Source organism: Gavia stellata, chromosome 8, assembly GCF_030936135.1.
Source record: "Gavia stellata isolate bGavSte3 chromosome 8, bGavSte3.hap2, whole genome shotgun sequence".
Classification (NCBI taxonomy): Eukaryota; Metazoa; Chordata; class Aves; order Gaviiformes; family Gaviidae; genus Gavia; species Gavia stellata.
In genome coordinates, this window is record NC_082601.1 from 23,455,159 (window position 1) to 23,467,470 (window position 12,312).

The 12,312-nt window shown below is 37.1% G+C and overlaps 1 protein-coding gene across 1 annotated transcript in view; it reads right to left on the reverse strand.

The window, feature by feature from the left end:
• TLK1 (tousled like kinase 1) overlaps positions 1-12,312 on the reverse strand; it is a 72,088-nt gene that overhangs the window by 14,925 nt on the left and 44,851 nt on the right. The window contains exons 10-12 of the mRNA XM_059820827.1: positions 11,558-11,694; positions 10,149-10,337; positions 2,847-2,913 (exon numbers count right to left, since the gene is read on the reverse strand). Coding sequence (XP_059676810.1) covers positions 2,847-2,913; positions 10,149-10,337; positions 11,558-11,694 — 393 coding nt within the window. The remainder of the gene's footprint in view (positions 1-2,846; positions 2,914-10,148; positions 10,338-11,557; positions 11,695-12,312) is intronic.

A 12,312-nucleotide genomic window follows, 5' to 3' on the forward strand; every position in this document is an offset into this window, starting at 1 on the left:
AAAGACACTGTAGAAAGGGTTGTATTGATTCCAGAGGTAGTACCTCTAGAACTTGAAAGTTTGAATAAAGGGGAGACAAAATTAAGTCCATACCAGAAAGCTCATAATTATGGAATTATTCTAGCTGAAAAGAAAAAAGAAGACCTGGCATCTGATACATATTTTTTTAGTAGCAGTGCCAGAGGAAGCAGTGCCCCACATCATCTCTTGTTATTTTGGCGCAGCCTCTTGTACAGCCACATGGTGAACCAAACTGGAAAACTAATCAATCTTTTCTTTAAAAAAAAAAAAAAGGGAAGAAAAAAAAGCAAACCTCACAAGAAGATACATATTTGGTTTTTGAAAAAAGCTAGATCAGTTCTCCAATCCAATTTATACCGTGACTGCACAACCTGGTGGTGCTGGTAAAAGCAACAGGGCAACAAGTCATGGCACAGGGGGTTGGAGGCAGAAGTCAGAAGAGGGGAGAAAAAAATGCTGTAAAGATGGTATTTCCAAACATTGTATATCATAAACCCACATCCTGAAACAACAACTGTATTCATATAATATAAAGCACACATTAAATGATCACAGGAGTTGAGGAGTCTGGACCAGATTACTTCAGTGGATATCTTGAATCCCTCCCCATAAAGCTAAGGAAAAAACTCTCATTCCAAAACAAGACACTAGATGAACCTCCATTCAGAAAATGAAAATCAAATTCCTAGTAATTTAAAAGCTGGACTAAGTAACACTAATCTGCTATCAGATCTGGGTGGACCATTGGTTTTTCCTAACATATAATGTCAAGTTGTTTTTTTTTTTTTCCTGTCTATAAAATGTTAAACTCTTTTTTTTATATTTAGATTAATCCTTGCAGTTCTCTGTTAAATACCCTGAAATGATACGCAGTTCCTCAAAACGCAGTAGTCCTTTATAAAGAATTCTAGCCCTTCTCCCCCCGCAAAAGGCCACACACTTATACACACACAATTGTCTATGTTCTTCCCAAAGGCTGACAAAAAATATCCATCAGTTATGCCTCTTTTGGGCTTTTTTGTTCATATATTATGCAATTCAGTGGTTCTCAAAATGTGGTTCATAGGCCAACGTTAGTCCAAAGAGAACTGGCTGGTTGCATTGTTTCCAGCTGTTATTTAGGACACTCAGGCTGTGAATACCTTTAAGCAAGAATGAACCAGCTTAGCTGCCTCAGGTCACTGCTATATAAAAGCAAGTGAGAAAACAAGAGCCTCTCTCCAGGACCAAAGCTGCTAGCTGGAAAAGAATTTCCTGGGGAACAGGAGGAAAAGGAAACTGGTGGTGGCAGCATGTACAGGGCACCAAAAATAAGAGCACCAGGAAAGCATCTGGAGAGTGAAAAGGAAGAGGAGCAGACAGCAAAACAGCGTATGCAGAAGGAAAGAAGAAAAAAATGTAACCAGCAAAGAAGCACTAGGGAAGAAATATAGCCATGTAAAAAGAAGATAACAAAATTGTTTTTCTTAGTTAACAACAAAATCTGTATCACACATAAGAACTAAAATACAAGTATGTATTTTTATTAATATTTTCAGATATATTCAAACATGATTTCCTAGAAAATAACATTTGTTTCCTCTCTGACATTTAGTCAAGGAAATTCCTTCTTATACAGAGTACCCCAGCATTGATGCTCAAGGTGAAAACAAAATTCAGATACTAAACAACTTTGTAACAGGTTCCTTCATATGTCACTTGAAATTTCCATTAGACTTCAAAAAAGTGAAAGCACGGAAAAAACCCTACAGATTTTTGTAACAGAATTTCATGTGAAGCTGGTGCTATTCCTAAAGCATTAACAATGAAGAACTACATGGGCAGTCTACTTCACTAGTGCCAACAAGTTTGTACGCAGATTCCCTACCACAGATTCAAGTACTTTCTTGTCACATTCTTTAAAAACAGCACCAGTGTTCCCAAGGGGCCCAGTTCAGTTTATTATAGTAGGATTTGTAACAGGTGACTTGTATATTTGAAGAGGCCTGAAACACACTCTTGCAACATTTCAAGGGCGAAAACACTATGACCTGTTTTGACTGAACATCTCAACAACTACTGCTCAGCAAATAAAGGTACTTTCCTTTCACACTTGTTGAGATATTTCTGCCTGCTTCAACTGTCATTCCTTTTCACAGGTTATTCCTCAAAAGCTTTGCTTGAATAAGCAATAGTTTGTTCATATCATAATTATCTCATTACACAGATTTATTAGAATGATGGGCTTCAAGAAAAAAGTACTTTTGTTTTTGCAAAAGTCAAAAACTGGAGTGAAATATCTGACTGCAAAAAGAACTTAAAATACAGAGAAAAGATTTTCCATAAAAGTAGGAAAATTATATTCTCTCTTGCTATAGGTAGTATGCTAACTAATAACAACTGAAGTGGTTACTGTAGATGCTCAAAACATGATATTAATTCAGAAATGCAATGCTTTGTAAATTGGACCTTTTTAAAGGTCAAAAACTAAGGTAAAAAGCCCATATATCAAACTTGGCTGACTACACTTCCTGAGCTCTGAAACAAGAACAGTATTGGTGGCATCATCACTGTTACAAGGATTCAAGGAATCAGTACGGTGTTACACTGGATGGACTCACTACTACTCCCCTGTACTCCCAGTGTTTATGGTAAGTTGCAAAAACAAACAAAAAAAGGAAAGCTACTAACAGGCATAGAAGTGTACAACACTTTCAGTATTATGTTTTCTAATCAGATAGCTCTCAACAAGCCCTCTCCTTACTTTGATAGTACTAGTTTTTATGTTTTTGGGCATGGTGGAAAAAAAAAAAAAGTAATCTTAGACTAACAGACCATATACATACCTTTTTGAGATGTCCTAATCGAAGTTTGAAAATTTCTTCCTGTTCATGATACTCTGCTAAAGTCAAACTGAAAAAACCAAAACAAAACAAAGATGTAATTATAGCTTTGATATGATGGTAAACAAAACAAAAGCATTCTTTCTTAAATACTACAGTAAATACAGTATCTTGTGTTAATTATTTACTACCACAATACTAGGACTACATTTTTTAACCATCTGAACATCTTGGTTTGCAATTTCAGGGTCAAAACATACTTACAGAATGCCTCTGTGTCTGGTGTTCTGAAATGTTAACTGCCTTTCCCACTGGACCATTTCTGTTCTTTCAGATAGCCTGTTAGAGTATCTGGGTGCATCCTGAATCATATCACCATCCCAGTATTTTAGCTGATGCTACTCCACTGCTTGGTTCTCAACTCTAACACTTAGTGAACCAAAAGGATGGAGATCCAGAAACCAACTAGACAAGATTGATAACACTAGATTTTTGAGCTGTGATGTAAAGAACATAGTGCAAAACTATACATTCCAAGTTCATTAACACTACATTTTGCATGAGACCACAAATTCAGTTTTGAATTGGCACGCGACCCTTTTGCTTGTTCTCTTTTCATCTTCCTTTGAGAAAAGATTCCTGGCTACAATTAATTCAGTGGTCCCTCGCTGCCTGTAGACTTGCTAGGACACAAAGTCAGATATCATCCAGAGGATCTAGACTGTTCATACGGATTAGTAACTAAGAAACCCACAAACTGACTGCATGCAGTATCCATCTGACAAATGAACAAAAAAGACACAGAAGCCAAACCACCAAAGAAAAAAACCAAGAGACTTCAAGTTTCAGAGAAGAAACCATATGTGTATGATGAAGGGGAACAGGGGATGGGGAAGGAGAAAGAGGTATGGCCTCATTGACAGGATTCACACAAATCCCTACGAACAAATTAAAATTAAACATTTTATTGTTTTGCCTAGATCTACTATTTCTTGCATGATGCAAAACTAAAACTAACAGCATAACACGATTTCACAAAGTCCATATTTTAGCAGGTTCAGTTATCAACTGTCCTGGGAAGATTAAGTTACACAAAGTGTTTAGAAGTCTATACATGCTGTTCGTATTGCAAGTCTAAGGAACAAGAGTGTCTTGAGAATCACCAGTAGTTTCCCCAGAGGTGAGGGATACCGATTCAGATTTCTCTTACAGCAAATGCCAACTTCAATAAAATTTGCAGAAATCTAATAAACTGTAAGAGTTCTTCCTCCCTTTCAAATTTGGATTAAGTTTGCCATAGTTTTCAGAATACTAAACCCTGTATTTATTTGGTCTCTAAAGTTATTAATAAAGGAGTGCATCTTTTCAGGATAAAACCTGGTGGTTCTGAAGCTTTCATAGAGCTCTCTCCTATTCCTGATTTCATAAATACTGAATTTTGCTGCCCCTTTTCTGACTTGGTCAGGACAGAAGACTGAGTTGACCAGATATTCTCCATATTAGTGAAATTGCTGGATTCTTTTTTGACCACAGCACCTAAATTTCCAAAAACCTGTAAACAGTTTCACAAGATCGTAGTGATTTCATCAACCTTCTGGTCTATAATGTATAGAAAAAACTCAGATCAGGTGACAAAAGTACTCATGACCACATCCTGTCAGAATTTGAGAAGGAAGTGATCCTGTCTTTTAAGAAGCATCATACAAAGTTATCCTGCATCTTTTTTTCCTACCAGAGTGAAAAGCAGCCTTGTATTCCAGTCAACAGACACCCCCAAACACTCTGAAAGCAATAGAGTGAGGAAATTTGTTTCTCCAAGAAAGGCAGAAGGTCCCTTAGTACTGGATTTTGGGACCGAACGCTTATATTCTCTTCCTGGCAGAATCCTCTGGGTTTACACAATTTATGCTACATCTTAAAAGAAGAGGCATTAAAGCAAATGTGAAATGGGGTGTCTCAATACCTAGGAAAGCTGGCAATGCATTCTCTGTACAGTCCAAACAACAGCAAGAAACCGAAGAAAACAATGCTCTAATTCCTGCTCTAATGCATCTGGCTAGACCTATCAGAGAGAGCATCAAGGCCACACTAGACAACTCACAGCAGCATCCCTGACTTTTTTTTTCAAACAACGAACTAGTCTAACATGGATTATGTTATCAATTAAAAAAGGCAAAGGATCAATGCCAAAGTGTACGAAGTTGAATATTATTCTTTCCAGATTCTTGTCTGCAGTATAAATTATAAGTTTGTGCAATTCCAGAAATGCAGATAGTAAAGTTTGTCTTTCTCAGAAAGAAGAGTATTTAGGTGGCTTAGCAAAGCTGAAACACAAGTAAAACACACTGAAAATACAAAGTTTATGACATGACCTTCCAGAATTTTCACTGAACACTGAGTCCTAAAACCACAGATCCCCTGAAAAACTAACATAATATAGGAAATCTGGTCCTTTTTATAAAACCTCAGCTATCTATGCAGAGTTAGGACAAAGTGCCTAGACAGGTCTAGCAAGTATTGTCTTCCAAAAAGTTCTTAAATAGCCCTCTTGAGCACAGAGCACAAGTTAAGAGGTCATATTGAAAACATTAAGATTTAAAGCCACTCTTTCCATATTTCCATGCTATATCCCAATAAATTACTGTTTTCCATTTTCCTATTTCCTTACAAATCTAACTCTATTAGAGGCACAGCATGATTCACAGCAATTTGAAACTGTCATTACTGACCGCCACATTTTGGAGGAAGGCATATAAAACACTGAACTGTACACAGACGTAGTCACTTTGGATTTTGTTCGTTTACTTACAAAAAACAAAACTTTATTCCCTCATATTCAGAAACATTTACTTTTTGTTTTTAGAAGTAGGAGTTTATTACTTTTTATCTGTAAATATACTGTACTTTATATTCATATTAAAACAGCATACGACAAATAGCAGTAAAACAATGACAGCGTGCGTGCTGTTTTCTGGCTATACGCCACCACCCCGCTGCACAGGCTGAAAATGTCCAAGCCTAGAGACTGCTTCCCATCAGTCCCTCGCTTCCCACCTGAATCCACCCACCCAACACCTTTTGCAGGGCAGCAGCACACTGGAGGCACCTTCTGAAAACAGAAGTCACCTATGAGATACCATCATTTCCTGCAGAAGGGGTTGCTCACCCCTGAGACACACAGGTCTCATCAGATGTGGCGGAAGAAAGGTTGAGGAGCACAGGGGAGGAACGTCGGCCAGAAACAGGCTGCTGCCATCCACTAAATGAACTTAAGTTGGATAGTCAGGCTTAAGGCTAATCTGAGGAGTGTTGGGGAAGAAGGGCAGCTGGGAGTAGGTTGCATGAATTAATCTGCTCATGGGCAGGACCAGACTGTTATCTCAAACCCATTGTGCAATAAATGCTGTATTTCAACTGTCTACAGCCAAATGAACTATTATACACATGCAACAAATTCCTGAAATTCCAAAAAAAGCACTGGACATATTCTGTGCACGTAATATAATTTTCCTGTAACGTGGTGGCCATGGTGTGACACCTTCACTTGTCACTGAAAGAAAGTGGACAGCTTACCTGGCCTGAAATTTATTATCACCAATTTAAACATTTTTTTTTCATTAGGAAAAATAGGCCTTCCAGTCGTTTAACAATGTTTTCACAGTCAAATTTCAAAGGCTTTGACACAGTATGCATGGGTAGACATAACCAATCTTCTTTGCATTTCTTCCTCACCAAGTTCAGACAAAACTTTCTTCTATGATCGAAACACTCTTACTAGGGGGTACAGACAAGACAAAAAACCAAAACGGCCAGATGTTCCTTGGTTGTCATGACAATCAAGCCTGGCACATATACAACCATCTCTCCTCCCACCTTTTCCCAGTCAAAAAATCATCCTGGATACATAGGCACAGCAGAATGCAGCCATGCCCCCAAACAGCCATACACACATCCAATACAAATTTTTGGCTACAATTTCTGAAGCACTCCTTTTTTGGTCCAACCTTATTCTCCCTCTATTTCTTCAAATTTCTACAAGGATGGGCAGCTGCTGACCAAGTCAAAGCCTTCCATGAGGTCTTTTTGCCCATTGTTTCTATGTTTGCCTTAGAAAGAGACTGCCTCAGGAAAGGAGCTGTCTTTACTGGTCCTGTAAAGCCCAGACACATTGTTGGCACTTCAGCCTGAAAAAGTTTCTGAAAATATTTTTATTTGTTCCATACAGAACAGAATGCTCCCTGTAAATGATGCATTTGTTCAGCTACAAGTCACAAACTCAGCCAGATCCCTCTGCTCTCCTATTCCAAATTGCATGCAGGGACAAGGATGCATGCAGACTCCCATGGAGGAACTGGGAAGCAGAGGAAGAGGTGACCAGAAGTGAATACAACTGACATGGCTGAAGCTGCACAGGAAGGACTACACCACCTAAACTAAATAAAACGTTGCTCCTAGAAATAATTGTCAAGTGAAATAAAAGCTGCTTCCAAGAAGTGGAGACAAGCATTATAATCTATGTCTCCAAAGAATTTGGAATGGAGTTTTCGAACAGATTTTTTCAGGGCTAAGAAGGCAACCTCTACTTCAAATAAATGTTTTTTCTTTAAATAAATTTCAATTTATTCCTTTCATGTAAGACTAACAAAATTACTTTGCTCAGTAGAAGAGAGATCTCTCAGAAGTGAAACTACTTTTTAGTTTCGGTTTGGGCCACAGAAAGGGAAAGAATGATGGAAAACCAGGACAGTGTTTAGACTCATCTGTTGCATGTTATTTAACACCAAACCCACCATTGACTCACAGGACACTGGCAGATGCTTTTATGCTAACAACTTCAGTGCAAGAATTTTGCTTTTAAATTCATATCAGAGACCATAGTATATTCAGCTAAACTAAAACAATGCCCTTACTAAGAATGTCTCAGGCAACACCTTCAATCCATTTCAAAACAGTTAACACCTGTTTTCAGAAAGTGCTTCAATAATACTGCTTGTTACAAAGCTATAGATCATTTTGTCTTGTCAATAGCTGCAGCTGGAGACATTTTCTAAAGCAAACAACTCAGTGGTAGAGGCATTTGTTGCTAACAACTGCTAGCAAGTTGTTTGTTTGTTTAAAAAATATCTGCCTAATCACTTGCATATATGTTGTACTGATTGACTACTGGTTTAGTTCATTAATCTCAAGCAGCTCTTCATTTCCTCATGCCTCATATAAACAGAACCTCTTCTATTTGGCTATACTAATTAAGATCATTGCTTTCGAAGTAACACAGGAACAGCGATAAGCACAATGTAATAGGAGGGAATCACATACTGAAGATGACAAATTTACTCTGAAATGGAAGTGCACAACTAACAATCATTTTACCAAGATTAAAAAAAAAACATATTTAATTCTGTACTGAGAAGCAGAGAGGAGTCAACACATAATACTGCTATACAAAATTATAAAGAATCCTAAATACAAACATTTAAAAAACCCTTTCAAGTAAAGGCCTAAGACCATGATGTGGCTTAATGATTCTGTGACCTCAGGACACATTACAGACCTTCTCAAAGGTCTGAAACAAAATTTGTAAGCTTATCATATAGGCAAGCCCTCTCATCTCTAGATTAAATAATGATCAAATTTGGATACTTAAAGGCAAAACAGTTTTGGTTCAGTAACAGCTTATATCTATGCTAGCATTCTATACAAAAGGGCGATTCCATAACCAGCAAACATTTTGACATGCCATTTACCATGTAACTGGTTAAGCCAAATGAAATGAAAATTTGAAAATATTTTACTCATTTGGAAATTATTTAAAACTGCGTGACACCAGAAAATATTCAGAAGTCTATTATCAGCAATTCATCTTGTTCTACTTAATTATTAGAACATGTGTTCTGTATTTTTTCCCAAATGTGTATTTTATCACCTCTTAAAGCAGCAATAAAATTATGGAAATTTAACACGAATGAAGACATGGCCAAAAGCTAGCAAATTAGAAGTTCTGTAATTTTTCAGGTCTTTTCCATTACTTAAATGTTACTTTTAATAACAAGAGGTATTACAGTCAAACAAAAAGGTATTTTTAACGTGACAGTAATCTCTACCATACTATTCAGAAGTATTAATTATGTTCTAAGAAGAAGAAACGTAGGCACAAAGTATTACTAAAGAATCCATTTGAGTGATGACTCTTCAGCTCTCTACCAAAATACACGAGTAACACTAATCAAGATTTGCTTACATTGCCAGCCTTACTACGGTATTTTCATGGTATTTTTGTCACAGCCAATTTCACAGTGTGAACTTTAAGAATGATGCATTATGCAAAACATAAGCAACTGCCTTCAAACTGATGGTCCAAACATGTATTTTGCAGATCTAACCAGAGTAATTTATTTATCCCCCAACCCCAGAGGTATAAGTTACTACCTCCACAAGTGAGACGTGACAGGTGGCCATGTTCAACGCATGTAGCCTACTTCCGCAAAGTAACACAGATTAATTTGCTAGTCTTTTTAACCCTGGTTATTTACTTTTTATTTAAGCTGACTAGGAACAAATACGCTATCAGCTGCAGCCTCCCAGCATCAAGGGCTGTAACTAGTATCTCCAAGCAGCAACTTCTTAAAATGCTCAAATTAAACATCAAGAACACATTTGTCTGTGCCTTGAGTGATACCACTTCTGTCTGCAGGAAAAAATGTCACATAAAAAAATGAAGAATTCTTTGATAGCTCTCAATTTTTATGTTTAAATGACAAAAAATTTCAACATTGTCAGTATGTGAAATGGGATCAGTAACTTCTGACAGTTGCTCTCAGGATCTAACATTCAGAAGGGAAAGGAAAGAAAAAAGATTTTTTCCGTTTGTTTTTAGACGTGTCTTCAAATACTAAAGGCTGAAAAAAGCTTTTCTTGTCAGCTAAAGACTGCTATATGAAAAATGAAATGATCTCTAACTAAAAGAGAGGCTCCTAAACCAATGTGGATCAAGAAAAGTTCAATAGGTATCAGTGACATTACAAGAGTAGGAAACCAGAATAAAGACTCCTCTAGATAGGGAAAACAGAAGGAACATTGCATAAACACAGAATGGGCCTTTCTCTGGTCATTTTACCAAAAATAAATTGGGCGATTGTACGACATCTTCATAGGCAGTGGTGCAAATTTCCCTAACATCAGCAAGTACTCAGTGAGAATATAGCTGCTGAATATACTGAGTGTCTTTTTATGCTGTTATTTGAATAGAACTCACACAGACAATATCTGAGAATTTATGTAAAAGACTGATTGAAATGTTAAACTTACAGCTGTGGTAAATTGGGTCTAACAAAGGGATCGTTTTCTGCCCCATTCACAGCTTTATTTTTCCTCTGCTTGGGTTCAGAATTGGCAGATGGTGCCTGAGAATTATTTGTAGTTGGAGGCTTTCGCTTGGCCAGGAGCTTTCTTTGCCTTTCAATGTCTTCCCTTTGTTGATTCACCCATTCTTGCTGCCTGTAAACCCCAAAAAAAGCTTTATTAAAGTTTCATCATTTTGCATTTTTTAAAGCACTATGTTTTTAACTGATAAAGCATTAAGAAATTTTTAGAAAACTTAATGTACATGTGGAAATGTTTCCTAGGAAAAGAACACCAATGTTCTTCATGAGGTGGAAAAATTTTGCTAAAGTTTTGGCACAATTTACTTTTGAAATATGTGGTAGGGTTTTTTTGGTTTTGGGGTTGTTTTGTTTTGGTTTTGATCGTGTTACACATGATTTCTGCACTAGAAAAAGAAAAAAAAAAGTATCTGAGCTGGTGGATACCTTCTTTTACACCACCAAAAGAAATGTAACAGAGTCAATAGAGAGTACTTGATTTTTATAGGCCAAATACTGAATTTGATCTGACCATTCCCAAATAAATCATCAGTTTGGTTGTATGGCAAACAATTACAGCTTTTATGCAAAACACATATACAGATTGTTTTCAAGACTGTCGTAAAAAAACCAGTGCCCTAGGCAATCACATAATGCTAAGACTACATATTGTCCTTCAAAAACTAAAATCTTGGTGAATTGCTTTCATATATATGTATCTCCAAAGACTGAATCAGACTTATTACCAAAGAACACCTTTTGAGGCATTGTATAATTATTTTATCACCATCTCTCATGGTTCCTTGGCCTGATCTCTGCCGAAATACCTGTTGCAGCAGCTCTTTTCCAGGTGGCTGCTTTCCCCCATCCACTTGCACTAGACCCTATCTGAGGCTGCCAGATTTGTCACTGAGCACTGAGGAGCTAGATGCCTGAAAAAGCTGCTACAGTGACAGATGTGCAGGCAGCACCTATGTGACCAATGAGAAGTTCACAAACCTCATCTGCCCCAATGATCACCAGTGATACATGGTTAGCTGCTTGAAAAAAATCACTGATTTAGTTTTATAGCTCTTTCTACCAGCTGAGCTGAATAATTACACGCTGCTCATTTACTACATTCATGCTTTTCTAAGGATAGTTAAAATCATGTGAAACCAAACTCTTTCAAAGACACCCAGCCTTAGTATTCTCTCAGTTGATTAAGGAGTTCTGTACTGTATTCTCAGTCTTCAAAAGGCAAAGCAAAATACAACGTGTGAAAAGCCGCTCCAATCCTAGAACCTTAGTAATAAAAAAATCCACTAGAGGGAACTAACAATTAGTGAGACTTTTAAGAACATAGCATTGACTAACTTCACAAGATTTTGAAATGCAAAGCCATCTGTCCACTGTTCAGTAAATGAAGCACCATGACGAACTGTTGTAAAATGCCCCAGGCGTAATCTGTCTTGCATGCTCTTCTCTCTGCTTGCCAGCTTTTCCTGTGTGCTCTAAGAAAACAAAAAAATATTCATATTTAGTAATACTAAAGTGTTCAAAAAGTCAGTAAAACACTCAGGTTTTTTTCCTCCAACAACTTTCTAAGGGAGGAATAAAAGGAGAGTAGATGAAAAATATCCTTTATTACTTTACTCCATTTATTCTAATTTCTGCAGAACTCAAACATCTGCAGTTGTCAGAACTGGTAGTAATGACGATTTATGCACAAAAAAACCCTTGTGTATGACTCAGTTTTCCTATAAAGTTAGCCGTTCTTCGTAATTAGCAAAACATTTTATTTGTAAATACAGCAAAACCGGTAACAGTATCGGCTTCATACAGGCATATAATTAAGATTGCGTCTGTACACATCTATTACACTAAATGAGCCTGGTTATATATCAGAAAGAGTGCACCTACTATACTTAGCCTGGAAACTCCCTTGACAGAGTATCTATGTTACTACTTGTACCAAAGTGACTGACCTCAGGAATTTCTACGTGGGAATGCACTGCAGGTAGATTTAACTGCAATCAGATATTCACTTACAGTAATAGAAGCAGATGCTCTTTTCAGAATCAGTCACTAGTACCACAAGCATCCTTGGGATATGATAAATGACTGAGTCT